Source organism: Scomber japonicus, chromosome 12 (genome assembly GCF_027409825.1).
Source record: "Scomber japonicus isolate fScoJap1 chromosome 12, fScoJap1.pri, whole genome shotgun sequence".
NCBI classification, from domain to species: Eukaryota; Metazoa; Chordata; class Actinopteri; order Scombriformes; family Scombridae; genus Scomber; species Scomber japonicus.
In genome coordinates, this window is record NC_070589.1 from 15,775,950 (window position 1) to 15,803,296 (window position 27,347).

Below are 27,347 nucleotides of genomic sequence, written 5' to 3' on the forward strand. Positions count from 1 at the left end.
TCTTTAAAATACATTAATTGTTGCAAATGGTTTTCTTTTAGTCTTAAATATTTTGTGTGACCTAAATTGACATCCCAGTTGAGGAAAATGTGGATTACATAAAGAGATAATTTGATACAAGCGATGACCTATTTCTGAGCCAGGTGTGTCTGGAAGAAAGTTTTATGGCCTTCCTAAGGTTTCATCCAAACAATATTTGATTTCTCCTGGTTGAAACATCTGTGATATCAGATTAAACATTTTTTTTCCAGAAATGAGTAATTTTGTCCTGAAACACTTCAAGATTAGTAAATGTAGATGTTACCTGTTGGGCAGGTGTCAGTGAAGTAAAGCATTTGGAAGTGATAAAGTATTATCTGCTTAAGGATGTGCTCAATATACTTATTTATTTTCTCTGACACAGAGTAAATTCATCTGCTTAGAAATCAACTGAGGCCATAACTTTGATTAATGAGTCAAACCAGTAAACAGAAGCTTCCTTATGTAACCACATGTAGAGGACTTGTTTGGTTCATGGGTAGTCATGGATGATGTGACAAAAGGTGACTTTTTATCCAATATTCGCTTTGTATTCCCTTGTGGCTGAGTATCTGCATCAGGTGTGTATTGTGATGATGGGCTGGGAGGATCCCCAAGGACAGTCTAAGGACAAATCTCTTTTGTGAGTAAAGGCCAAAAGTGGAAAGAGGATCAAATAGACTTCACATGAATGAGATCATCATCAGGAGAGAAAGACTTCAAAGCACAAAAAAATATCAGATTTCCCAAATCACTAAACTGTTGTATATACAGGTAATATTCCAGCATTTATCAATATGTGCTAAATAATGCAAATTGTTTCTTGCAATTGATTATTTGTACCACTGACCACCGAGAAAGCCTCAGACTCAACTTTCGACTATGGGTTTACCTCACTTAAAAAAACATGAATGTTGTTATTTTAATAGCATACATGGGAGGACAAAGGAGAAAAAAACAGACCAATGTCACAGGTCATCAGGTTTTCCCCCTGTGGATTTGTGCTGAATCCAAATGCCCCACATCTAGTTGCCCAAAGAAGGGACGATGAATCCTATTCCCTCCAACATGGTCATGAATATCATCATTAAATCATGGGACAAATGGGGCTGAATTAAGTGATTTGTTTACCATGTGCAAGGATGATTTCCATTTTGAGAGTCCAATTTGATGCTACCTTGTTGAATGGCACAAAAACTATACTTGATAAGTCTTTTTTAATATTTTCTCACTACTATTGGCCAGTAGGTGACTCAAAAAGATGAGGGCCATAGTAATAACTTTCAAGGCAAACTTCAAGCAACTGGAATTGTCACGTGACATCATTGCATCCCAATCAAATCTTGAAGGCCAGGAGCCAAACCTGCAAACCTCAAAGTTAAGGTGGCCGTCACATCCTGTTTGATTATGGGTTGCTATAACTTACAGTAAGTTATGTTGGTGTTTTAAAATCTTGTCCCATGTGCCCCTTTTTAACTTTGAGCACCTGCCCCATTAAAGGTCTCTGCAAAGCCTGAATTTGAACATAAGAACATAACATACGAAAAATAGCCAACTAGTGTAAAATAATTGCTTTTCTTCCTGTCCTCTCCAGTTATTTGAGTCACCAGCCGCCACTAGTCTGAATAAACAGTCAAATGTTGAGTGTAGGAAAGTGACTTATTAGACTTTTACAGACTGCTTTCATTTGAGGTTAAAATTATGATTATTTATTCCTGTGTAACATTACAACTACATCGGTTAGTAGTGTTATTGAGAAGATCTCCCACTACCTGTTTAAAAAGTATACAGGTGGGACTGGAGTTAGTTAGTTGTTGTGAGACCATTTCATTTATCCAAAGAGTTTGTGCTTTGTTACAATTGTTAGACTTTAAAGATGACCTTATGAGTACTGAGAATAGCAACCCTCATGTGAAACATTGTTAAAAAGTTATAAACTGTGCTTAATGCATTCTTGGTTTTCATAGCACCCTCAATCTAACTAATCTAACAGGTGGCTCTTTGTTTTGTTGACTTAATCCAAGTAGAAATGCAGGAAAGTAAACATTTTTGGGGAAGGACTGCCTGATATTATATTTGATCAGATATTGGTACAGTTTGCACATGTGCACACAGACACTCATGTGCTTGTGTCAGACTACTGATTGATTGCTGATGAAATATTTTACTGCACAATGTCTTAAAATTTCAAATAAGTGGACATTTGAGATTAGATCCCACAGCAGAGACATTATTAAACTAAACCTGATTATGACACAGGATGGATGTGAGTCTTTGACTTGCTGCTGTCCAGGCTGTGAGCCTGTGCTGTCTCATAAATATATTTTCACAGATTATGTGTAAACTATACTGCTTCTGTAGAGGTGAGCTGGTATAAATCTGAGATGAACTGCACTGGTTAAGTCATGCTTTCTTCTCTCTGATAAGTCTAACTAGTTGGTCCTGTTGATGGCCTACAGGTTAATAAACAGTGAGACAACTTTGTTTGTTCTTAAAGGCCAGTGGGGACAGTTCAGGAATGAACTAATACCCCTGTAGAACAACAGGGAAACTCAACACCCCACAACAAAAACTGAACACAGCCCAGAACCAGCAGGCATTGCTGGGGACAGGAGCGCCGCCACAAAGCCAAAAGAAACTCAGTAAGACACTGTGTCGTTAGCACCCACAGGCCAGCAGGATGGCAATAAAAGGCATCAAATGAGCATATTAGCATAAAGGACCAAAGTTGATACTCATTCTAACTAAAGACGGAGAGGGATTTTCCTGAAATGTTATATTACTAATCTGACCTACTTTTAATTTGATTTCACTTTATCTCCTTGGCCTGTAGCTCATTGAGTGTATTGGATAGCAAGCAGTTAGGGAGCAGTGTGGTCAAATAAAATAAAAACAACAAAACAAAAAGGTGACACACATCTGCTGACATGGGGTGCCATGAAAAGATAAAGTTTATGTTTATCACTTCATCTGTTGAGTGACACTGTGGTGTGTGTTGCCCCCAAACTAAAGATGGCAAATGGATCTCATTGTGCCCCCTTCTGAGTAAACATTTACAGTTATACACACATTACTTGACTGGCAAAATATACAGTATAAGGCAAAGAAAGCTATAGAGGATATAAAGTATTTGTTTTGATGACATTTAAGCACATTTTCAATTATTATATTTTTCAATACATTTTTTTGGAGGAGGTAAAAAGAAAGTGTTGCAATGGTCTAAACTCAGTCAGATTTGATTGTGATTTATAAGATTCATATTCTGGATGGAGGTTAAGTGTATTCAATACAAAAACAAGACTTAATATGAACATATTGTACATCAGCAGTTTCCATCCAAACATACAATTTTGCTTAAAAGGAAAAAAACGTACAATACACAGGTATTTATATATCAAGATTTTATTTTTACAATGTGTTTTCAGGCTTTTCCATCTATTGTTTTTGTCTATAGTAAATGTACAGCAGCAGTAACTGATTATGCTATAATTTCCCATAAATAACAAATACATCATAAATAAAAATGTTTTCTCTTCATCCAACAAATACTTAAATACTCTGCATCATGTATCACAAGTACTAGAGGGTTATTGGGTTAACTGATCTCTGGCTGTTATAGGACGTGGTGTTTTCTGCTCCCTAGTGGCTGGATGTTGTGCAGTTTAGCTAGGTCAGCTGACAGGCTCTTAGCCATGCGGTCTGTAGTCCTCTTCATGTTGCGGGCCACCTCAATGGCCTGATCCAGAGTCCTGTTCATCTCTTCCTCCTAGAAAACAGAAGCAAACATAAACCCTTTGGTGCAATGAGCAGCAGATGCTGAAATGTCAGAATATCCAGCAGTGACACATGTTAAAAGAAGTCATTTCACCTTGGTCCCTCTGCGTCTCCCTGCCCTGTCTCCACTCTTTGACAGCACTGATACTGGGGACAGGGTCCGTTTGAAGTACACGTTACTGGGCAGGAGTGCTGTGTCCGACTGGGTGGAACGCTTCCTGTGATGGGACACGGACTGCAGTGGTGGCTCCCTCACTTTATAGCTAGATTTAAGGACAGAGAGCAAGAAAGAATAGTTTAAATTGACCTGAACCACATAATTTAACAACTTTGTTGAAAACTGTGTTACAAATTAGACACGTGTTTACCTGGCAGGCAGGCTACTGGAGGAGCCGTAGCTGACCTGGAGGAGAGGCCTCTGACGTGATGCAGGGGAGAAGAGAGACCATCTCTCCTTGGAGTAATAACTCTCCATGACGGCTGCTGGCAACAGAAACATAAATCACTACAGTATGTACTCTAATAATACATAATGCTGCACATATTTACACTGGTTTGTTTTTCAGTTAGTAGGGCACTTTTATGAGTGATATATTGTTATACTGATAGCAGTTATGATGGTTTGTGTTATGCAGCATGCGGAGAATCCTGCTTACACACTATATTTCTGACTGATTGTCTTCTCTTTATGTTCTTACTCTTATGAAAACTAGTAACAGCAACTTATGTAAATAAATTTCACATTGACTAAACTGTTGACATTGTAAACATCAAATGATGAAGTCACTTGGCATTGCTGTCTCTCGCCCCCTTCAAACTAGAGCTCGTCATACCTGAGGTCTTCAGTGAGCAGTTTCCCTCAGACCCTAAAGGAGTACAATACACATGTTGCCTTGTTTTACCCAATCACAAGGTCTGTGGTTCAATCCCAGGCTTCTCAAGTCTGCATGTCAAAGTGTCCTTGGGCATGATACTGAACTCCAAATTGCTGTTGATGGTTGACTCACTTTGGACAGAATAACTAAATGCAAATGAGGTACATTAAGAGGAATGTACTGTTGAAATAGCTGTGGCTCTGACCTCTACTGGCTTGCAGTGTCCCCTGAAGTTTATATTGAAATTCTAGCGCAGAGCTTTTGCTGCCTCTCCGGCTCCCCACAGGTGAATCGTGGAATTGTGGCAAGATCTCAGAGCCAGCCATGTCATCACTGTCTGTACCTGGACAGCAACGATTAAAATCATTGTAGATGATGAAGAAAATATCTGCACACATATATAGATGCAGTTTTCTTTCAAGTTTCAGTTTTTGTACCTTTGCTCTTGCTGGGGTTCATATCTGAAGAAATCCAGTCTTCTATCCTCACCTGACTGGAGCTGAGATTGCTTACATCATGTCTGCTGCTTGTTGCTTTCCACACACTAGAAGTTATAACAAACATGGTAATTATTATAACTGAATGTCAAATATAAAAGGACTTCTTAGTGTCCTGGATTTTGTCAGGGCTCTGGCTGGGTCTTCAGTTTTTTTCTCTGTGTTTCTCTATATTCCTTGTATTCCTGCATCTCCGCTAATCCATCTGATCTTATCCATCTCTCCTGTTGTCCGTGTCAGCTTTTGCTTCCAAAACAACCTTAGCCTCAATAGATTTTTATATTCAAGTGCTCCTATCTAATGTTGTTTTTTCGTCATATAACCTTATAAACATGCAGTCTTTAGTCTAAGATCTAATTTGTTGTAAGGTTTGCCTTTGTGTCTGCTTGCTAACCATTCATAATAATAATAATAATAATAAAGTTCAATATCAAACTATTAAAATGCTGTAACAATACTCCCCCAGCCAGATCAGCTCCCCACCTGTTGAAGGCTGGTCTGTGGTGGGTCCTGGGTCTGGTTTTGGACCTGCGCTCCTGACGATCCTGTCTGTTTTTGGAGGTGAGGTAGTCCATCTTCTGTGCTAAGTGAGGCAGCTGGACCAGGCCTTCCTTCAGGTCCTTCTTCAACCGGGACACCTCTGACTGCAAGGCCAGGATAGCCTCACTGGAAACACAAAGGAACACACACACACACACACACACCCACCCACACACACACACACACACACACACACACACACACGCAGCGCTTTATTTTCGGTGTTTAATTTTATTTTACATTTTCTGATTAATTTGCAAGTATTTAATAGTTCATTTTTTTAGACATAGATGATGCAGTTTGGTACACAGAAACAAAGTATTAAGTTGGTTTACTTGGTAAGTACCCACTCATCATATTGTAATTATTCATTTGAAAAAACTTGATAAAATTGCCTAGAACTGAGGAAGCCCCTTGGATGAGAGTCGAGACATCTTAAAATATCTTCATTCAAGTCTAGTTCAATTTAACCCTCCTTGGAGCAATACAACTCTTGACAAATCCTTAATTGACAGAAAATACTTGGCTTTCAGTGTATACATTTGTATGTCTTTCAATTATTTCTTAAAAATAGTTGGTGTGTAACTGTTAATTCTTAGGACATTTCTTTAAAGGGTTATGCCATTTGGTAGTAAACAGGAAATGTGCACATTGTAGAATTTTTAAGAAACAACCTGCACTAATATATAGTTTTTACACACCATACTACACACTTAAAACTAAGTATTTTCTGTTAAATGAATGTTTACACCGAATAGATGAGTGCTAAAAAAATTAGTTTTCAGCATCTCACTGGTCACCTAACTGACCTATTACAAGAGCAGGAGTACATATGTCTGTCTCTCTGTGCTGTATCCATGGTGGTGCTGAGTGTGGGCTCAGAGACGTGGTGATGGAGCTGGGCAGGCAGGCTGGGCTCAGATCCTGGTCAGACAGTGGTGAAGAAACATGCCTTTAATAATTTTGTTATTGACCAGCTAAATAAAAAGAAAACTATGAAGAATGGCTTACTCACCCTGCACCCTAACTGAAGGCTCCTTGGTGGTACTCTTCACCCACAGCTCCACTGCGGTTGCTGCACCACCGGACTGTGTCTGAGGACTGGCCCACCACTGGCTGGCTGGATGGATGGTTGTCTGCAGGTTGGAGCAAGACCCTTCACTGTCTGAGCTACTTAAACCACCATTCTGGGACTGCACACTGTAAATGAGAAAATCAAACCAGAGTGAGTCTGATAGTCAGAGTACATATATAATCAATGTAATGTGATCCAACATAGCCCAATATTAGTTGTTGGTGAGTGACTGTGGATACAATGTTATACCTTTCTGGGTGCAGATTTGGCTGAGATACCCCAGGAGCTGATTGACTCAAGTAAGAGCTCCCAAATCCACTATCTGTCTCCGGACTCACAATCCTCTGCAGCCCGGAAAAAAAATCTAATCAGCTATAATGAAGTAACCCATGCATCAAAAACTACTATAACACACTTTTTTGTCTAGCAGATCAAATTATCAACCAATTTAAGGATTCAACAAAACAAGAAGTTGACACAATTAAAACCATAATTCACAATTTTTGGGGAGACCCCACAATGACATGCACACAAACAAACTGACTTTTTAGTTGCTACCTGACCTGCGATACAGATGAGGTGTTGAGGGGCGGCTCTGAGAGGCTGTTGGTATCTCGGTCTCTGGGTGCATCAGAGGAATAAGAGACCTCCACAGCCAGACTTACACAATCAACCAGATCACATTCACTGTCTGGATTCAGGACACTATCCTGTGGGCTACTGTAGCAACAAAAACCATCAAGATATTTATAGCTAGTTAATTGACAAATGTTACAGCTGAGGTATCTTTTAGATATGCACAACAATGTCACTCTTAGTTAGTATATTGACAACATATATTTAAAGGTAGCTCACTTACAGAATGATAGGTACAAGACAGAATACTTGTATGAGGAATACATTATTTAAGCCTACCTTTCAGGTGTCCACTGTCTTTGTCTTGAGGGTGAGCTAGTTCCGCTCAGGTATGCTAAGATGTTACCATGAACTATCCCTTCTGACAAGACAGAGTTCCTCTCGTCTTCATTGCCCTCCTCATCCTCAGCAGTCGGGGTGTTCAGTCCCTCGAGAGAGCCCACAGACCTGAAATAATACAGGAGAAAACCGGCACATAAACAGACTCCAATGCTGTGGTCCCTCTGCATTGTGGAACCCAACACCAACACTGTACCTGAAACACTATCTGTCCACAGGAAGGCTGAAAACGTGCCTATTATTTGAGCAGAAACTAACATGCAAGCACCACTTAAAGCATCAAAAGCTAGACAAGATAGTGACAGTGAAACATGCACAAAAGTAATGTATTATATTTATTTATCCCAGCCAAGATAAATTTCATTTTTCTGCATTGAATTAACTGGTAACTATTTGATTACATTATTCACAGGAAGAAAAGAAGTGTTTCACACAATTGATCACCTTGCATATCCAAATCTTACAAGCTAACAGTGACAAAATAGATATTACTACAACTAAATCAGAGCATTTATTTAAAGATTGAGTTTTTCTAGAGTTTAATAAGTACCGTGAACAGTGGCTGCCATGTGCTGTATTTTTCAGAAGAGAGTCAGTAGTTATGAGCTCACTGCTTTGCTCTAATCTACCCTCTCCATGGACCTCGCCAGTCTCCTCCACTTCCTTGTTTTCCTCTTCCTCAGTCTGTGTTTCCATCTTGTAACTCACAGTGGAAAATCCTGCACTTGACCCCTGAAACATGAGACAGACCCTGTCAGATAATTTGCGGTTAGTGTAATCTTAAACATATACTCAGCATTTCCTCCAGAAGAGAACGACTCACATTGTGCACACACAGTTTCACAAAAATGGAAAGAAGAGTAATGGGTGAGAATACTACAAAAAAAAAAGACAACTCATTTGTGGCACTATATGAAAAGTCAGGGGATAACCAAAGTGTTTAGGGTTCAACCTCTGTAGACCATGGACTGAATTGCTTTGATACTAGTGAGTATATAGATATTAAAGATGCAGATACTTGCTACTGTAATGTCATTTTTTTGTTAAATATAAAAAAGTCAGGCTCAGGAACCGGTATAGAAGTCAAGGTATCGGTACCAGTATCAAACATTTGTCAACAATACCCAGCCCTACATAAAGGTGATAATTTTACTTCATGTTTGTTATTGAGGTGGTAGTGGGCCCCACATTATCCCACTTACACAGCTATTTAATAAAGAGATCAATAATTTGACGCATGATGTTAATTCATGAATTATTTCATTGGTTTAAAAATAATTTTATTGCTTCCACTACGGTTTGCACTGCATCCATAGCAACGTAAACTCTGTAGGCATCTTAAGGTGAGCCTATGTATCATTGTAATTCACGCTAAACTGAACATTTCCATTGCTGATGAAGTGAGACAAGATCAATGGGACTTCTTAGGGAATATTGATGTTGACATTTCCTTCTTGCCGTTTTTCAGTTGACACTCTTGGAAACATAATTGTTACTAATGTTACATCTGGTAATAATATAATTATTATCATAGTTAAGAGGCGGTCACCAGACAGCATATTGGTCTGCATTTCCCTTTCTGTAATGGTCCTACGAATGAGCAGCAGGTGGTAATTTTACTGGACTTCTTTCTGTGGATTGATATGACTGGACAGTTCTTCAGCGTCTATTCTCAGACTTGCATCCATAGTATATCGGTAGCTTGTAAATGAGGTCATGATGGAGAAGAAACAGTGGGAGGTTCTCTCCCAACAGATTCTGGACCTCAGGTTGTTAAAATAGCAGACAAACTTTTCCAAAAACTGGTTGACCTGTAAAACCTCTCAAAAGAAGTTGAGGCTGACAAAAATGAAGCAGTCAAGATAACAGGGGCACTGTGCGAAGAAGTAGAGGACATGCAACGTGCTTTCAAAGCCTTGAAGAGCTTCTCTGGCAGTGCCTTAGAGAAGCTCAACACACTGGAGAAGATCGTTGAGAATATGGCCAAGAGCATGGCAGACAAGAAAGAGAAGGATGCTCTCCAACAGGAAATGGAGGAGCTACAGCAGAGACAAGGGACCTGAGAGGCCAGACTGAAGCTGACAGACTCAGGGATTTTGAGGCCCTGGAAGCTCTTTGCCAGGAACTTATGGAGCTGCAAAGTGTCTTAGAGGACCATTCCACTCGAAAGCAGACTCTTTCCACCAGGCTGGATGAAAAGCAGCAGAGAGGCCTCTACCATGACATACTGTGGTTCATCCAAATGCTTGAAAAGAGATGGAATTGAGAGCCCAGGCAGAAATCTCTAGAAAAGAGAAAGTGATTGAGTATTGGTGAGTTAATGGATGTATTTGTAAGTTGGTTACCTCATGCAGTGATAATGGTGAGGCTGTGTGCATGCCGAGCGGACTGGGTTTCACATACAGCAACTCTGTCATGGGTGTGGGAGTGGAGGAAGAGTGGGGTGGGGAGATCTGATCGTACATGGTTTTGTCTATCATCTCCTTTATATCCTCAAGGTGCATCCCTATCCTGAATATGTCTCCCTCCACCAGCCTGCACACACACACACACACACACACACACACACACACACACACAGGCAAACACATGAATGAATGCATAAACATGTGACTGACACATTCACATGAGTGTAATAGTGGGGTCTTTTTTTAACCTGTTTGGGTCAAATGTGCCAGTGTTCCTGGATAGGCCCATGTAGTTCTGCATCTCCAGAGCTCTGTGCTCATCCTTCTTACTGATGTATTTTCTTTCCAACTGGTCCTGAGCCTCCATCATGCTCCTCAAAATCTGACAAATGACAAATTCACATGCACACATACTGTATGTAGAAATAAAAGTGGAAATATACTGCTCTAAAAGTATTATAATGCATGTAGGAGACATACAAATGAAAAAACTACATATAAGAGGTAAACGATACTTACCATTTGCTGTTCTGCTGTGCTAAATGACATGTTGCTTACACTCAGTTTTAATTCTTCCACCTGAGTAGAAGAATGTTTGTTAATGTCTATTTTCATGATTTATTTATTGTTAGTAGTTACTAGTTAAGTAATATCTGGCATATCTTTCAACTAACCTTCCGCATAAACTGGCTGATGATGTCTCTCAGCTCAGAAGTCATTTGCTCCCCATCACTGGGACACTCTGGATCAGGCTGGCTGGAGGAGGCTTTGTTAAGCTCCTTAATGTTTCTCTTGTGGTTTGTTTCTACCTTTTCACCACATATTTCTGAAATGTAGCAACAATGGAGTGATTCACACCAAATGTAGGCTTATAAGTTTTCATATTTAAAAATCATAGTCTAATTCTAAACTTCCATCACCCACTCCCACTCTGAAATTAGGACAGATAATGGGAATCAATCAGTCAGCTGATACTGTGATCCACCTCACTGGTGCACTTCATAAAGAAAAAAAAACTGCATGCATAACTAACTACATTGTGATGTGAAAATGTATATAGAGTAGGTGATATCTTGATATAGTTGGGTTGTCTGGTTTACTGTCATTGTTTTTCCTCTGAATTAAAGTGCTACAAAAGTGAAGAAGATGTGTGTAACTAGAATTGTGTCATCTGACTCTGTTTGTCTCTATGGAAACCAGTAGCATTTCATTGGGTAATTTGCAGTGGCAGTGAAGCAAAGCGTTGACATAATATCAAATGTCAGACATAGAGACGTACCTGATGGGGGGATGTGAGGAGCCAAAGATCCAAGATGGCTTCCCTCACCTAAGTTTCCCATATCATCATCATCAAGCATCAGCTCTGAGGAAGGCTGAGTCTGCCAAAAGAAATTCATACATTTTTAACTTTAACCCCATTTTAATTTCCCCAACACCTGGATGGTTTAGATCAATCAAAAAAGTTTTTTACTTACGTTGGTTTCAAGTCTCAGTTGATCTATAATGTTCTCTGCCTCAGCATATTTGGTGAGTAATTTATCATACTCAGCCTAAAGAGATGAGGAACAAAACAAATGTTAATCGACATGTCTACTGTTAAGGCCGATTTATGGTTGCTCAACACTTTTAATAAGTGTTGCTCATCAGAAATGATGTTTTTTTTAACAGAAAAAAGTGTTGCTCGACACTTTCCTTTCATGACGCACACCTAGAGAATTTTGTTGTCATGGTCAAGGTCATATTTTGTCATGTATTTGAGATTGAAGTTTTCATTGAACTTCTTTATTGATATTTTGGTCTGTAACTTTAAGTAACTTGTAACATCCTTGTATAACTTGTAACATCCTAGCCTTGTCTAAAATCCTTAGTTTTGTTTTTCCCTGTGGGAGCGGCTGGAGGTGGAAGCCGTGGCACGCTTTTGTCGGTCATTGTCAGTCGCTACTGTCTGTTTACAGCTATCTCCATGGATCATGGATGTATTATAATGCCGTGGATGCACAACAGACTCTCTTCCGAGTGGGGGTGCGCACGATTACGTAATAGGGAAGGGGAAAACAGGCAGGTCGCTCGGCCAATCATATCATTGGGACCGAATGATATGATTGGTCACAGAATATTATGAGAATGGAATAATGATTAGTTTCTCTGCCTGGTGAATCTCTCTAACATGTGAGTGAGTGCCATTACCTTATTAATAGCATTTTAACCTAAACAAAAAATGTGTAAAAATGTAACAAAGGTAAGGGTAGCTTTAAATCTTCCCACCTGCAGGTGATGGACCAATGCTGGGGGAGTCTGTTTCTCCAGGTCTTTGAAGACAAAGGGCTTCTCTGATGGTTGGATTGAATCATCCAGGATTTTGCTGATAACCTCTAACATCCCTGGAGAGGACTGGGCTCTGTGCATGGTGCTGGGGACCTGAGGAACTGGTCTGGCTGAACCACTAGGGACTTTAGGGATTTTTACCTTGGGGGCAACCTTGGAGAAGTCAGGGTGTGGGTAATGGACTTGGCCTTGGCCATACTTCATCTCATTGAAGGATCTCGTGCGCACAAATGGGACTTTCCGAACTGGACCATCCTCTTCAGTCTTTTCTTTACTCACTACATTTAAAGCACTGTTATCACTACTGCCATGTTTTGAGCTTAATGTAATGCTGTCAGTAACAGCAGAGGTGACACTATCATTTCCTTTTTCTTTTTCCTCTTCTAAACTTGAATTTTTTGATGCATTATTTCTCTCATCACCAGTCCTGATATAGCACAAACTCTGATTAATCTTAGACTCACATGGACGGCTCTCAGAGTAGTTACTATTAACTTCTACACCGTTGTGTGCTGGAGCCCAGCTAAAAAGGGTCTCGTCCACACTCTCCAGCAGGGACACTTCGGGCAGAGTCTCTGCCTCGATCAGCCTGCCTGACCGCAGTAACTCTTCCTGAGAGAAGTGCCGCAGCAGCAACTGGTTAATGTCCTGCAGCTGGTTGCCATCAGCAGGTCTAGTACATGATGGGGCTTCCTCCTGACATAAAATTACTGGTTTCTCAGCATGAGGCTCAACAGGAGCCAAATGTTTCAGGGTATGGCTGCTGTCTCCTGTAGTACATTCATGCAGATCAGACACATCAGGGCTTGCATGAACAGTTTCTCTTCCATCAGAACTCATGTTGCCCTGAGAGCTTCCTGTCTGGTTGAAGTAGGGGCTTCCAAGGTCCCCATCATAAGGTAGGTCTTCCTGATCCTCATCACTGGTACTTTGTCCTGAGTCCTCATCCCATTGGTTTAGTGGCCCCTCATCCTGCATGGTGTTGGGTCTTTGGGCAGACACCTGCAATTTGCTGCTCTTGGTCTTGCTCCCTACCTCCCTCTCACTGTGGCTGCTGACAACACTTGAGTTTGAAGAGGTGTCGTCCAAAGCGGACAGCTCTGCACTCCCTGAAAGAACACCAGTAGAAAAATAATGCCTGATTACAGGGTAACAGTCTTTGCCATAACTCTTTTAAGATTGCCTCCCGTTACCAACGACAGCCGCATAGTACTGTCTGACTTTGCCAACATATGCTATTACATGTATCATCTGAACTCTTTTGTATTTATATTTGCCCTTTTAATTTGTTCACATATTATATGTGGCTTTGCCACATAACATGTAAACAAATAAAAGGAAACATACATTAGGTTTTCCTTTTACTGTTACATATAGTGTGCCACAAAGTCTTCTCCACTGGTTGAATTTAAATGTGTTTCTAAGCCTACAATCGCCACTAATGAACTGTTGTGAATCTTTGAGAAGCGTGTGGCTTGTACTACGCATACTTTGTAATACAAACTTTGTATTACAAAGTATACGTGCTTTGTAAGTGGGAAAACCTGCAAAATCGGCAGTGTATCAAATACTTGTTCTCCCCACTGTACGTGTTTAAATCAACAATTATTCAGTCAGTGTAAACATTATAAACAAATACAAAGATGATGACTCCAGGTCTTACCACTGAGATGGATACTAGCTTCTGATGCAGCAGACTCTGCCTGTGAGAGATGCAGAGCTAAGGAACCCTCCAGATCACTGAAGTGGAGACTTTCGTCCTCACTGAGGTCAACAATGATGCTCTGCTGAATACACTTTTCCCAAAGCACAGTGGGTTTGTCCTCTCCCTGAACGTCCTCATCAGATTCCTCTGGTTCGCCCTCCATGGACACTTTCTCAGTAACAGAAAATGTTAGGTGGAAGCGCTATTCAACCTCTCGAGATAAGGGGGTAAGAAAGGAGGATGGAGCACCTGTTCATCACTTAGCAACGCATCTTGTGAACTGACAACATTGGATCAAAATGTGCTAAGCCGTCAATTATTTAACAATCTATTGTGTTGAGGGTGTTTGTATGAATGATCATGTGTGTGGATGAAAGAACTTGAGATGGCAAATAGGTTCATTACTCATATAAAAGTAGCAATTAGGGCTGCACTTAATATTATTTTCTTTATCAATTCATCTGTCAATTATTTTCTCAATTAATTGTTTCATAGTTTGGTCCATACATTGTCAGGAAATAGTGAAAAATGTCAATCACCATCATAATCACACAATCACAGTCTACAGCCCAAGGATATTTAGTTTTCTATCATAGAAAGTAGAATATATAACATAATATATAAGTTGGAATCATAGAATTTGGACATCTTTTTGTAAAAAAGTGGCTAAAAATGATAATTTGATTACCAAAACAGTTGGTGATCTAATAATCTAATAGTTGGCAACTAATCAATTGATCGACTAATGGTTGCAACTCTAGTAGCCATCTAGTGCCACAATATAAAAATATTCAATTACACATAAAAGTCCAGCATTTTCTAATCTTAATTAGATAAGAGTTTATTTTTTGTTATGTTTATTCATTGTACGGTGTCCTTGAGTGTTCAGAGAGGTGCCTTAAAATAAAATGTATTATTATTATTATTATCATTATTATTACATGGGTTATTATAATATGGTCAAATAGCCCCTTGCAGTGCTATATTATTATAAAAATGATTATATTTGGATATTATTATGCATTAATTAAATGTAAGCAGTATTTTAATGCTGTAGATATTGCTCTAGATAAAGTTCTAGGTAAAATTCAAACTATTTATTATACATACAGTAATCTAATGTATTAAAATAATATATATTAGGCCTATAATCTTACACAGTATTTAGTAAAAGTCAAATAGTGGAGTGTAAAGTGCAATATTTTATTCTGAATTGTAGAGGAGTATTTCATAAAGAACTAGAAACATGGAAAAACTCAAAGTACAAGCACTTCAAAAACGTCACAGTAATTGAGTAAATGTACTTAGTTACTTTCTGCCTGTTGAGAGAGGTTAATGTGTGCACTGTGTGACAGCTCTGTGGCATTATCAAAAAGTGATGTAAGCTACTTTATAGCAGACTTTGACCCTTCATTTTTGACAATACATACAGATACAGTACTGTCAGTCTGGCTTACGTTTTACTTATAATGTGATATTAGTAGTGGTGGTGGTAACTTACTCAGGTAATGAACAGGTCCCTCAGCAGTGCCACTGTAGTTTTAAGTTGATCCTATCCACAGCCACGCTCTTACTCTTGATATAATGTTGCTACTAGCTACAGTATTTCTGTCTCTTTCTGTCTTGACATATGGCTTCTCGGACAGATTTGGTTTCTGTGGCATCATTAATATTGTATAAAGTAACGCTGCACGTCTGGATCCGCACTGGACTCGCAGCGTGCAGGCGGGGTCTGGTTGCTCGGTAACGGCGGTGGCTGGAATGAGCAGTTTTGGACAATCAACTCACTTAACACGTACGAAACACTAATGTTTGGGCTTTTATTGTATTGATTGAAATTATATTCAGCGGTATTTACACTCTCACTTCGTTACACAATACACAGCAGCAGACACGAAGATAAACGGCGTCCAGGCTCCAAATCTCAAACATGAGTAACTGCCAGTGCCAGGCCAGCCGGCTTTTTTATCTAAACTCTTCAGTCTATGTCTAAACCACGACAATACGTCATCGGCTATTCTATTCAAAAGCTATTGGTCAGATGACTGTTATTTGGGGCGTGGCTATCTTTGAATTGCGCCCTCTGATTGGTCAGTTGGCAAAAACACATAGCGTACAGCAGCAAGGCTTCTCTTCGAAGTTAAATCGAAGTTTAAAAAAAGTTAAAAGGATAATGCTGACAATGATATAGCCCTGCTCCCACGTACAACTGTCTACTTTTTAAAGGGACCTACGTTTTCATACTCATGACAGCGTAAATAAAAGTTTTGGAGATTTCACCATTGTTCGAACTGGATCGTCTAACGTAAGTGTCGCAGCTAACACGCTAACCAGCTAATCTTTAGCTAGATTTGATAACGTTACTGCAGTGAATCAGAGAGAATAGGGGTGAATTCACCACCTGAGACTGTTGCTTCAAAATGGTGTTAATGTTACTTTATTAAGAATTACTAACTGCTCCGAGGTTATCGTTCTCAAAGAAGAGTAACATATGTCAGGATTGAGCAATGTGTCCAGTACAGATTAGTCAAAACGTTAATACTTACTGATATGTATCCCAAAGTTTGAAAAATTAATGGTTACTGTTTGGTTAAATGCCACTGGAAATGTCTATTAGAATCATATTTGTTGTAGTATTTTAAGCGCGCTACATGTGTAAGATGTGTTAAATAGTATTACAATCATTACTAAGTGTATTTTGCATTAAATTACATCGTTATGGCCAGTTTCATACAGATTTCATTCCATTTACACTTACATTTTCACTTTCCAGTATTCACATCAAGTGGTTCATATGCTTGTTTAGTAACAGACAGACTTGAAACTGTTCATGGTGATTTTGAAGGCTGCAGTTTGAGTTGATGATGAAATGTATTGTGTAATACAGGGATATATTACTAATGTTTAAGTTGGGCTGTGTAGAAGCAGATGTGCCTAATAAACTGGCTACTACTGAGTGTGTTTATTGTCAGCTGCACTAAATCAGCAAGTACACAGTGTGAATTTAATTTGATATCATACTTGCATAACTAAGTGAGGCAAAATACACAAACATTCATGCATAAAGTTAAAGAAGCACCTGCTGCAACACCAGCTTATTCAGATGTTAAAGTTATTCACACTTTTCCTTGCAGGCTTTCCCGATTTCCTGTTCCTGTGAGGAAGAGTTACCGGTGAGTATCACTGCACTTATTTAGTTGGTTCAACTCTTTCTTTCTTTTGTTTTGGTGTGCGATTTTGCTTGCTCATGGTCTAATGCTGAGTGGTGTTTCCATATTTAGATTTTGCTGTCAGATGCAGTAGTCATTTTAGTGCATCAATGGGCTGTAAGCACAATGAAAATAGATCACGTATGTGTTAAAGATGAAATCATGTTCTGTTTGTGACTCAAAAAAAGAGTCTGTGATTACCTCCTGTGAAGCTGTCATTGAAAAACAAGCTCTTGTTTCCTTTGATGTGCCTCTATTCATGAATCACTTCTCCCTCTTACGCGCTTGCCCACAAACACTGTAGCTTTGTGAGCTGGTCAGGTCTCTTGGAAACACACCCATTTGGCACACAATGGTGGAAAAGGCTGCTCGAACACTGGCACACATCAATTGGTAATTATACAAATGTGCAGGAACATGAACAGCGTAGAGTACCAAAGCCCTTCGGATTGTGTTATTACCGTTGATGCTTTTGCACCAGCAGGAATAACAGGCTAGGTGAAAAGACTATTATATTCTTTTGTCTTTCCATGCAGCTTGATTTAAACACAAGTACACAACATACATGTACTTTTATTTGCCAAAGGCCGTTTTTGTTTGTTCAAGCACAGATTATGAGAGGATACAATCTCTACTATATAAATGTGCTTTATCAGCAGTAAAGGTCCTCATACACACACAAGCCTTTGCCCATGTGTTTTTAGTGGGTTCTAAAATACCAAAAAGTTTAATGTTGAATGTCAACTGACACTCATACTGTGTAGTGTATTGGTAGCCAGATTCAGATTCATTTTATTCTTTGTCCCAAAAGGGCACTTTTGCAACAGGAATACAGAAAAAAAACAACACAGACCACACAGCAACAAATTAATTGATTAATTAATTGCAGTTAAAAACATGAATTTATAAAGAAAAAACTAATAGCCAAGCTCAAACAAGCATGAGTTGTTTTGGATGTGGTGTGTGTTTTTAAGGTTTGTGCTCTTCTTGCAACATGAGCTCAGCGCTGATCTAATAATGGTCTCTCAAAAACCCCTGCTCAGCACACCCACCGCAGATTAAAGTTCCTCATCCCAAGGTATTTTCAGAATCAGGTCGACAATATTTTGACTTTTAAGTAAGCAAAGTAAATTATTAAGTAATAATCGTCTTTATTATAAGGAGTGATTTTACAAATCATCGAGCTTGATACTCTCAGGTTTTTCGTTCCTCACTTTCGGGTTTTAACCTCAGCATGTTCTGCTTTTAAATGATGTTGACAGTCAGAGACGGTCCAGTATTTTTCTTCTATCTTTTAACATAGTCATCGTAAGAATATCTGGAAGGCAATCAGTATACCAGCTGCTAACCTGTATGTAAATGTGAACATTTTGATGAAGAAAGAGTACAGTGAATGTATTGACAATGCCTAATCTGCCATGTGTTTTAACTGTCACGATGTTGTAGACAAATACAGTGACCCATATTATAAAAATGAAACATGCCTTCTGTCTCTGAAAGAGTATTAAATGCACACATGGCTTGTTGTTTATCACCTCTACTTTGTCTTTTAGCTGCTATTCATTGTAAAGAATGAACCCAGTTTGCAAATATCTTGCCTGCTCTATTTCCCATGCAGAGGGGAGGGGCTGCAGGGCTAAACTTGGGGGACAAGTGGGTGCGGCTAGTATGACCTCATGGAGAAATGAGGTAACAGTTGGCTCTGGTCTCTACTTAATGCAGTTCATCTTATCCATGTAGCTTGCTTATCACTGTCCTTTCCTTTGGTGGAAAGTCACGTACATTCAGTAGGTTCATGTTTTATTTTTGCTCCTTTTCTAGTGGATTCTGGACTTTTTCAGAGCTGCTTCTTTAATTTTGTGACTTTTTTCTTCCTGGCAAATCATGCAAAAGGTTGTTGGTTGGGTACTGCTTGTTTTCAGCGATCATCTATAATTTGCATCTCCACACCCTGCCGATTATATTTTCCCTCTCATCTCTCGCTTGCATAGCTGTGTCATCAGGTGTTCATACCCTGCTCACCTTGTAGCACCTTTTTAGAGCACGTCTCCGAGCCTGGATCAGTTGAGTCACCGTTTTAAGATTGACAGCTGATGACCCCGTCCCTCTCGTTCCTGCCCTGCTCTCTCACTTCCTGCCTGCCCCACTTCTGCGCACTGCTGTTTGGTTGGTGTTGCCATGGCACCGCTTGGCCCACTAAGAGGCTTCACATGCAGCATCTTGTGTTCTCTTCACAGAGGGCCGCTGATGAGAGATTGAGGGGGCAGTGACGCAAAACGCGCAGTATACGAAAGCAGCCGTGTGGACTGGCGCTCAGGACTCAGCTCTTTCTAACACTCATGGGGTTACCTTCCCCTGTCCACATTCAGCAGAGGGACAATCACACATTTGACCAAATTGGGTGACTTATTGTACGGTTCACCTCTTAATGCCCGCTTCCCTTTGAACAAAGTTTTTTTTGTTCTTTCTTGTTGGCTCTTTTTTTTTAAACGCAACCATTTTTTCGGGAACTAAATTGGGATTGTCCCTCATATTATGCACTTCAATGGATACCGGTGGCTCAGTGGTTAGCATGCAAGCTGAGGACCAGTCCTTCAATGTTCGCTACAGGTAGGAATCTCTCCTCTCTCAACTAAAATATAGTTGTAGAACTCTGTATTTATCTTTTGTATCTTTTTGTTTAGTCTCAGTTAGTTTTAGAAATGACAATTAATAAAACAGTAATTATTGGTTAAGAGAAAAACATGGCCTTTATGCTCTGTGTTATTGCTTGTTACATAAAATGTGTCAATGCCAGGTTACAGATGATGTATTGATTTATTTGGCGTTGACTTGTTGAGGGAATAACAGTATTGAGTGAAATACGGGCTTGAAAATGGACGCCTAAGTTGAATTATAGAGTGGGAGTCTTTTTTTTCACAGTGCTTCCTGTGAGTTTGTTGACTCAGGTGAGTTTCCCAAAAAGGCGCCGGCCAGCTGTCCCTACGTTCCCAGGTGAAGAGCTCTGGCAGCAGGTGTGACTTGCCAAATGGAGAAAGAGCTGCTTTAGCTACCTTCAATATTTAACTAGCCCTGAAATATTCATCAGTGCCCGCTGCGTTTATTGCTACATGTGGGTGCAGATGAAGTGGTTAGAGTAGGTGTATGCTTGGTGGTAGGATATCTGTTTTTTTTCTCCCTGTGGTCCCATGACTACTACTGTCAGGATGGTATTACTCAATGAGCTGATTCCATTAGACATCACTACAGACTCGGCTTGAGTCCGTCACGTCTAATAAAGCTACTTAGCCCTAACTTGCTCTGTAATCTGTCGGGTGCACACACTCGACAGCCAATAATCTCATGTGACCAGGTTAGAGGACAGAGCTTGACTGAAAGAAAAGCAGATTAGCTGAGAAAATACTGATTCAGCAGTTTTCCTGCTGCCTGGCATTTGGGGTTAATGCTGTGACAACATCACACCGGTCTCCTTGAAAGTTCTCCAACGTGCGGTGTTCAATATCTCTGACGTCAGAGGACTGATGGCTTTTATGTCAAGGGATGTGAACGCTATTTTTTTAACCTGTTTTTTAGACTTAAATGAACACCAAACAAGATTTTTTTTAGTATAGGCTACTGAGTTGGTCTGAGGTAATTTCTCCATGCTTCAGAGAAAGAGAAGGAGCCACAGTCTGGAAGTTTTTCCAGTGGAAAAGTCATTAGATGCCTCTCAGATACTCCATGTGCTGCTGTTGTTGTAAGACAAGAAAAGCCGGCAGGTAGGCTAGTATTTACCACAGGTATAGTGTTGGATGGTTGTTTCTCTTTGTTTTCAACAAAGATACAGTTCTTCTCATTTAAGGTCTAAGACATTGTGATTACATGGGCTTTATGAACCATTCAGGACACTATGTTTGCCTTTGTTAATTATAGTCTGCTGAATAAAGAAACAGACTACATTGTTCAGTGTTTTTGTGTAATTTTAGTATCACAACATAGACCATTTAAACTATGTTTGGGTTCTTCTAACAAAATGTTGGGTGGGCACAGGAGGAAAACTTGAGGTAAACAAACTGAAAATACTTTGTGTGACTTTGTGCTGGTTTCCTGGTAAAACAAAAGTTGGCAGACTTACAGCTTTTGCTTTGCATATATACGCTGCTTAATCTGAAGTTAATCCATCTGCAGATAAGTCGCCAGCCATTGTCTGACAGTTCTTTTTATCTGGCCCTGAAATGCCTGAGGCTAACTCGTTTGTAAGCCCACCAGGCCTTATTGGTTGTCTTCGAGGATGTACTTCAAATTGCATGTAAAAATCACGTCCTTTATTTTCTGTATATTGATTTCCTACACTATAGGAAGCCATTTACTGCATCCTTTTGATTTCAGAATGTGTTGAAACATAACCAACCATATCAACAGGTACTTTATGTTAAGAAGCTTTAATGCCATAATGTCAGAATTTCAAGATAATGTGTATTTGATTGTTCCTTATGTTAAAAAGATTTTTATGAACCAAGTCAAACATTTTAGTTGGTGGAGCATCTGTGAACAAACCAATGCGAAAGTGTTTAAAAGCAGGGACTGCCCAGCAAACTGAACTGACAAGAATACACATTTCTACAAGTCCATTTTCTGTGGTCATGACTGGAAATTAATGTTAACATGAAAAGAAGGACTTTCGTGTAAAACTCAATGGCATGCTTTTACTCTGCAGCCTAATAAATGGGAGTTATGAACATTTCAGCCCAGTTTTAACTCTATTTGACTATAAAAGAAACCCACTAGACTTTCTGAGGCATGTCAAAAGGATGTGAGATCTACCATAACAAACAAACCCCAGTTGGAGCCATTGTTCTCTGTGGGTGGAAGGAAGTAGCTAAACAAAATACCCTGTCGAAAGTTTTAGCTTTGAAAGAAGTTGAAGGCCAGTTGGGAGTGAGGTCCCTTCAGTTGTCTTTAGGTTGCAGCCAAAGACGATTCAGTTTTCTACAACTTTAACTTTGGACCTTAGTTTTAGTTCCTAAATGCAGCACTTTGGAGCCGCTCATGGTGCTCAGTACAGTTTTTCTTGAGGTTTAGTCGTTTCAAACAGCAGACCAGATCTGTGTTTAACTCTTGAGTTTTCTCCTGCTCGCTGTAGGATGGAGGTGTCCTGTTTGGAGTTGGCGCTGGAAGGTGAGCGTCTCTGTAAGGTGGGCGACTACAGAGCTGGGGTCTCCTTCTTTGAAGCTGCCATCCAAGTGGGCACAGAGGACCTACAGGTGCTCAGCGCCATCTACAGCCAGCTGGGCAATGCTTACTTCCATCTGCATGACTATGCCAAGGCCCTGGAATTTCACCGGCATGACCTCACTTTGACCAGGTTGGACCTTTACAAGAACCCACACAACTCTGGTAACAAGTCAATACAGATCTTTATTTTTTTCTAACATAATGCGTGTTACATAGGACCATTGGAGACATGCTTGGAGAAGCCAAAGCCAGTGGGAACCTTGGAAACACATTGAAGGTGCTGGGGCGGTTTGACGAGGCTGTGGTTTGCTGTCAGAGGCACTTGGACATAGCAAGAGACATTAATGACAAGGTGAGGCAGCTGCAGTGGTAGCATTATTAACCTTTTGTAAAAGAGACCATGTATTTTGGTTAAATAAATAAGCTGATTGTGTGGTATATATATATTTTTTGAATTTGTGTCAGGTGGGTCAGGCAAGAGCTCTGTACAACTTTGGGAACGTGTACCATGCTAAAGGCAAAAGTATTTGTTGGAGTGGAGCTGAGCCTGGAGATTTCCCAGAAGAGGTCATGATGGCTCTGAGACAGGCAGCTGAGTATTATGAGTAAGTCACTGAGTGTGTGTGTGTGTGTGTGTGTGTGTGTGGTTTGTTTTAACCATGTAAACCTGCATTATACAATACTTAACTGGGCTGCAACTTAAAATTTCCATGATTGATTTATCTGTGTATTACTTTTGTCAATTAATTGTTTGGCTTTTAAACATCAGAAAACAGTCAAAAATAGCCATCACAAGTTCATTTAGCCCAATGTAACAGCTTGAAATGTCTTGTTTTGTCTGACCAGCAGTAAGAAAACCAAAATATTTGAATTTACTGGAAATGGAAGATTAAATTTGAAAACCTGGGACAGTCAGATATTTGCTATATTTGCCTAAAAATGACAGACAATTACTGAATAATCAATCAATCAATCAATCAATCATTGCAGCTCTACTTATTAATGATACATTGCTTGCAGCTAACCAGTCAACCATTATATCTGATTTCTTTATCAGGGAGCTAGTTGCTCTCTGATCATTGGATCATATGTTTGTTTTTGTTTTTTTTAGGGCAAACCTAGCATTAGTGAAGGAGGTTGGAGATCGAGCTGCCCAGGGTCGAACCTATGGTAACCTAGGCAACACCCACTACTTACTGGGAAACTTCCGCAGAGCTGTGGCTTCTCATGAGCAGGTGAGGGGAAAGCCTAAAAATCCTTTGTTCACTATGACACCATAAACAAGCAGGGCTCGGTGACGACCTTCCTGTAATTACAGCCATTCTAAAGAAATGGTAAAATGCAATTCTGGTTTCTTTGTTCAGCGCCTGCTCATAGCAAAGGAGTTTGGTGACCGTTCAGCAGAGAGGCGGGCTTACTGCAACCTGGGGAATGCCTATATCTTTTTGGGGGATTTTGAAGTGGCAGCTGAACATTACAAGTAAGTCAGCCTCACCACCGCCATCACACTAACTAGGCCAAAAAAAGATGTTTGGTCACTTTGCATGCTTGAAAGCCATCTTTCTCGACACGTGAAACAAAAAATAGAGAAATATATTGGTGCTTATTTAGCAGGCAGTGTACAGAATAAGTAAGAAAATATTGTAACTGTTATGACTCTGCTTTATCATATTTCTCAGGAGGACACTACAGCTGGCGAGGCAACTGAAGGATCGAGCTGTGGAGGCCCAGGCCTGCTACAGTCTGGGCAATACCTACACACTACTCCAGGACTATGAGAGAGCCATAGACTACCACCTCAAACACCTGATCATAGCCCAAGACCTCAATGACCGGTAACGACAACGCACACAGCACACACTCACAATTGACAGAATTGATACAGGTGTTTGCTACATTTTGACTATGCCCTATACATAACAGTCAAATGTGTTTTGTTTTTTTTGTTTCGTAGGATTGGGGAGGGCCGTGCATGCTGGAGCCTGGGAAATGCTCACACTGCACTGGGGAACCATGACCAGGCCATGCACTTTGCTGAGAAACACCTAGAAATCTGCAGAGAGGTACATAAAATGATTGAAAGCTATATAAATGTCCTCTAACTCGAATATTCTATGTAGTTTCACTTTGAAAACTTAACAAAAACAGGTTAAGTTCATTCAGAAATCATTCAGTTGTAAAATTGTGTGTGTGTGTGTGTGTGTGTGTTTCTTCCTCCAGACTGGAGACAGGAGTGGGGAGCTGACGGCTCGTATGAATGTGTCCGATCTCCAGATGGTGCTGGGTCTGAGTTATAGCACAAATAACTCCACTTTTTCAGAAAATAAAGACACAGACTACAACGTGCATGGTAAAAAAAATCAAAAACCCTGAATTCTGTTTTTAGAAGTTATTGAAGGTTTTTAACAGCGCAGTATGTGTAACAGGTGGTAATACTGTTTGTTATAGGAGCAAGGCCCAGGATGAGCAGAAGACACAGCATGGAGAACCTGGAGCTGATGAAACTTACACCAGATAAAATGAATGTAAGAACTGCTCTGCTTCATATTGTATTTCCTCTCTGCTTCTTTCTTTCTGCACTGTGGTGACTAATTCATTCCTCTGTGTCTCGAAGGGTCAGAAGTGGAGCAGTGATATTCTGACCAAACAGTCCAAACCCTCCCTGGTCAAGAGCACCTCGAAGTTGTTCTTTGTCAGCCGTTTGCGAGGGAAGAAGTACAAGTCTGGTGGCTCCAGTAAGGTCCTCCAGGACACCAGCAACACCCTGGATACCAACCAGACAGCTGCACAAGGACCACAGAAGGTACAAGCAGATAACCACACATACACACACTCATGTCCCTTTCAGTCTTTACAGCTTTTATCAAACAATATATTTTCTTTCATTAGCGACTCAGTCCTGACATGCTCGGAGACGAGGGCTTCTTTGATCTACTCAGCCGTTTTCAGAGCAACCGTATGGATGACCAGCGCTGTTCAATACAGGATAAAGGCAGCAGGTTATCATTAAACAGCGGACCAGAGTCACCTCCCAGATCCATCAGGAAATGTAAGTCACAGAGAATTCAACTCATCACCACACAATAAAAGTTCACATTGAAACTGATTTTCTTTGTTTTCTTCTGCCTCTTCATTGATCCTCTCTGACTATGTAGCTGTGTCCGAGTCTGCCAACATCTCAGGCGCCCAGGGCCACCGTTTGGAGGAGTCGTCAGCAGCAGGGGGAAGCCTGCCTGGCCTCAGACTCAATCAAAACAGCAACCAGGCCGTGCTCAGCCACCTGATGGCCAACGCTGACAACGCAGAGCCCGACGATGACTTCTTTGATATGCTTGTCAAGTGCCAGGTGGGCCATACATTACCTGCGTTTTGACCATATATTCAGAGCCTAAGCAAAAAGGCTGATTGAGTTGGTGCAGCACATTTAACATCTCATTCATTGTAATGTACCTTCAGCTTTAACCTGATCTCAAACAAACTCTCATGACCTCCTTTCTTGTCCTTCCCTAGGGGTCCCGTTTGGATGACCAGCGCTGTGCACCTCCCCCTCCTCCAGTCCGTGGGCCCACTGTACCAGATGAGGACTTCTTCAGTCTCATAATGCGCTCTCAGGCCAAACGAATGGACGAGCAACGCGTCACCCTGCCGTCTGCAGCCAACGCTTCAGCACGGCCCAGCTCCAGCTCCAACTGAACTAAGCACTAAAGGGACATACAGGTGTTTTTATTTCAAATGTCATGAAGGTGTGGACAGCGTTGTGATTAACCAGTGAGATGGTCACTCCTAAGAAAGTTGTATGTCTCTACATTTGTCCTTTTGGACAGAACAAAGCACTGTCAGCCTTGTATATAGTGTACAAAATGAAAAAGTCTCAAAATTTCTAACTTTCCTCGCACAAGTTGCACAACACCCACAAAATCTCAGTGGTAATCAGGGATTAAAGTGTTGTTTTTTTTTTTAACATTGTTTTTCATCATTTCTTTTCACACAGTGTATTTTTCAATACACAACTGCAGTTTGTATTTATTGTACTTTTTATTCTGTCAACTGCCGTCCAGCTACCTTCAACTAATAAGAAATGTGGTGTCTGCGTCATTGTGGACAGAGGTACAGCACTCTGTATTTTGTTTATATGTGAGGTTTTTGTTTGATTTAAGACTTACAGAAAGCTATTTTAAGCTGTAACTGTTTGATAAAATAATGAATGAGTGAATGAATTTAACCCATGTACAGCCCTTATACTCGTGCGGTCAGAGGAATAAAACCTCTCGTGTACGCATTTTGTTCAGACCTTTTTAAATGTTCAAAGTAAACTGTTCATTTCAACAAAACATACAGCTTGTGTAAAAGACACTTTATTGAACGTACCAGCAGACTCAGTTAGCTTGAATTAATTTGTCACTTTTAAAAACAAGAATTAGAAAGGCTTGATACAAGAGCCACTAGCATTTCAAAAACATACTAACTGTACATACATAAACACAACTGAAATAAATACATCTATGTACGCATTAGTTTGGCCTTATTTGTTAAAATAATATACTATACATAAGCATAAAAACTTAAATATGCATCTTTGAAAGTAAATCAAGAGAATAAAACATTGTTAGAAGAACAAAGTGCGCATGTAAAATACAAGAAAAGAAGACAATGCAAATGCCCCAAATACTGGTTTTAAATATCTAAACAACCCGTGCTTCCATTCAGTTTCATTGTGCATATGGTTAGACCC

General features: G+C 40.1%; 2 protein-coding genes across 3 annotated transcripts; one reads left to right on the forward strand and one right to left on the reverse strand.

Annotated features, from left to right (window-relative positions):
* Positions 1–3,631: 3,631 nt before the first annotated feature.
* Positions 3,632–14,355, reverse strand: LOC128369625 (microtubule organization protein AKNA-like). The gene is made up of 21 exons (XM_053330703.1): positions 14,151–14,355; positions 12,428–13,596; positions 11,638–11,712; positions 11,442–11,541; positions 10,837–10,988; positions 10,682–10,741; positions 10,411–10,544; positions 10,100–10,289; positions 9,661–9,888; positions 8,305–8,486; positions 7,695–7,862; positions 7,352–7,499; positions 7,029–7,123; positions 6,720–6,904; positions 6,514–6,628; positions 5,648–5,830; positions 5,105–5,160; positions 4,873–5,010; positions 4,161–4,275; positions 3,887–4,055; positions 3,632–3,784 (listed from the first exon to the last, which is right to left on the reverse strand). The coding sequence occupies exons 1-21, from the start codon at positions 14,353–14,355 to the stop codon at positions 3,632–3,634; spliced, it is 4,020 nt and encodes a 1,339-aa protein (XP_053186678.1).
* A 2,017-nt stretch (positions 14,356–16,372) lies between these two features.
* On the forward strand, positions 16,373–26,974 carry gpsm2 (G protein signaling modulator 2). Of its 2 annotated transcripts, XM_053330312.1 has the most exons (15): positions 16,373–16,497; positions 17,327–17,365; positions 22,524–22,745; positions 22,832–22,967; positions 23,081–23,220; positions 23,727–23,850; positions 23,980–24,095; positions 24,295–24,450; positions 24,570–24,678; positions 24,836–24,965; positions 25,064–25,140; positions 25,230–25,418; positions 25,505–25,664; positions 25,771–25,961; positions 26,126–26,974. In XM_053330312.1, exons 3-15 carry the CDS (start codon positions 22,525–22,527, stop codon positions 26,306–26,308), a joined length of 1,932 nt encoding a protein of 643 aa, XP_053186287.1. In that variant the 5' UTR covers positions 16,373–16,497; positions 17,327–17,365; position 22,524; the 3' UTR covers positions 26,309–26,974. The 2 variants fall into 2 exon arrangements, with proteins under 2 accessions (XP_053186287.1, XP_053186286.1); XM_053330311.1 differs by lacking the exons at positions 16,373–16,497; positions 17,327–17,365 and adding an exon at positions 19,896–20,011.
* The last annotated feature ends 373 nt before the right edge of the window (positions 26,975–27,347 follow it).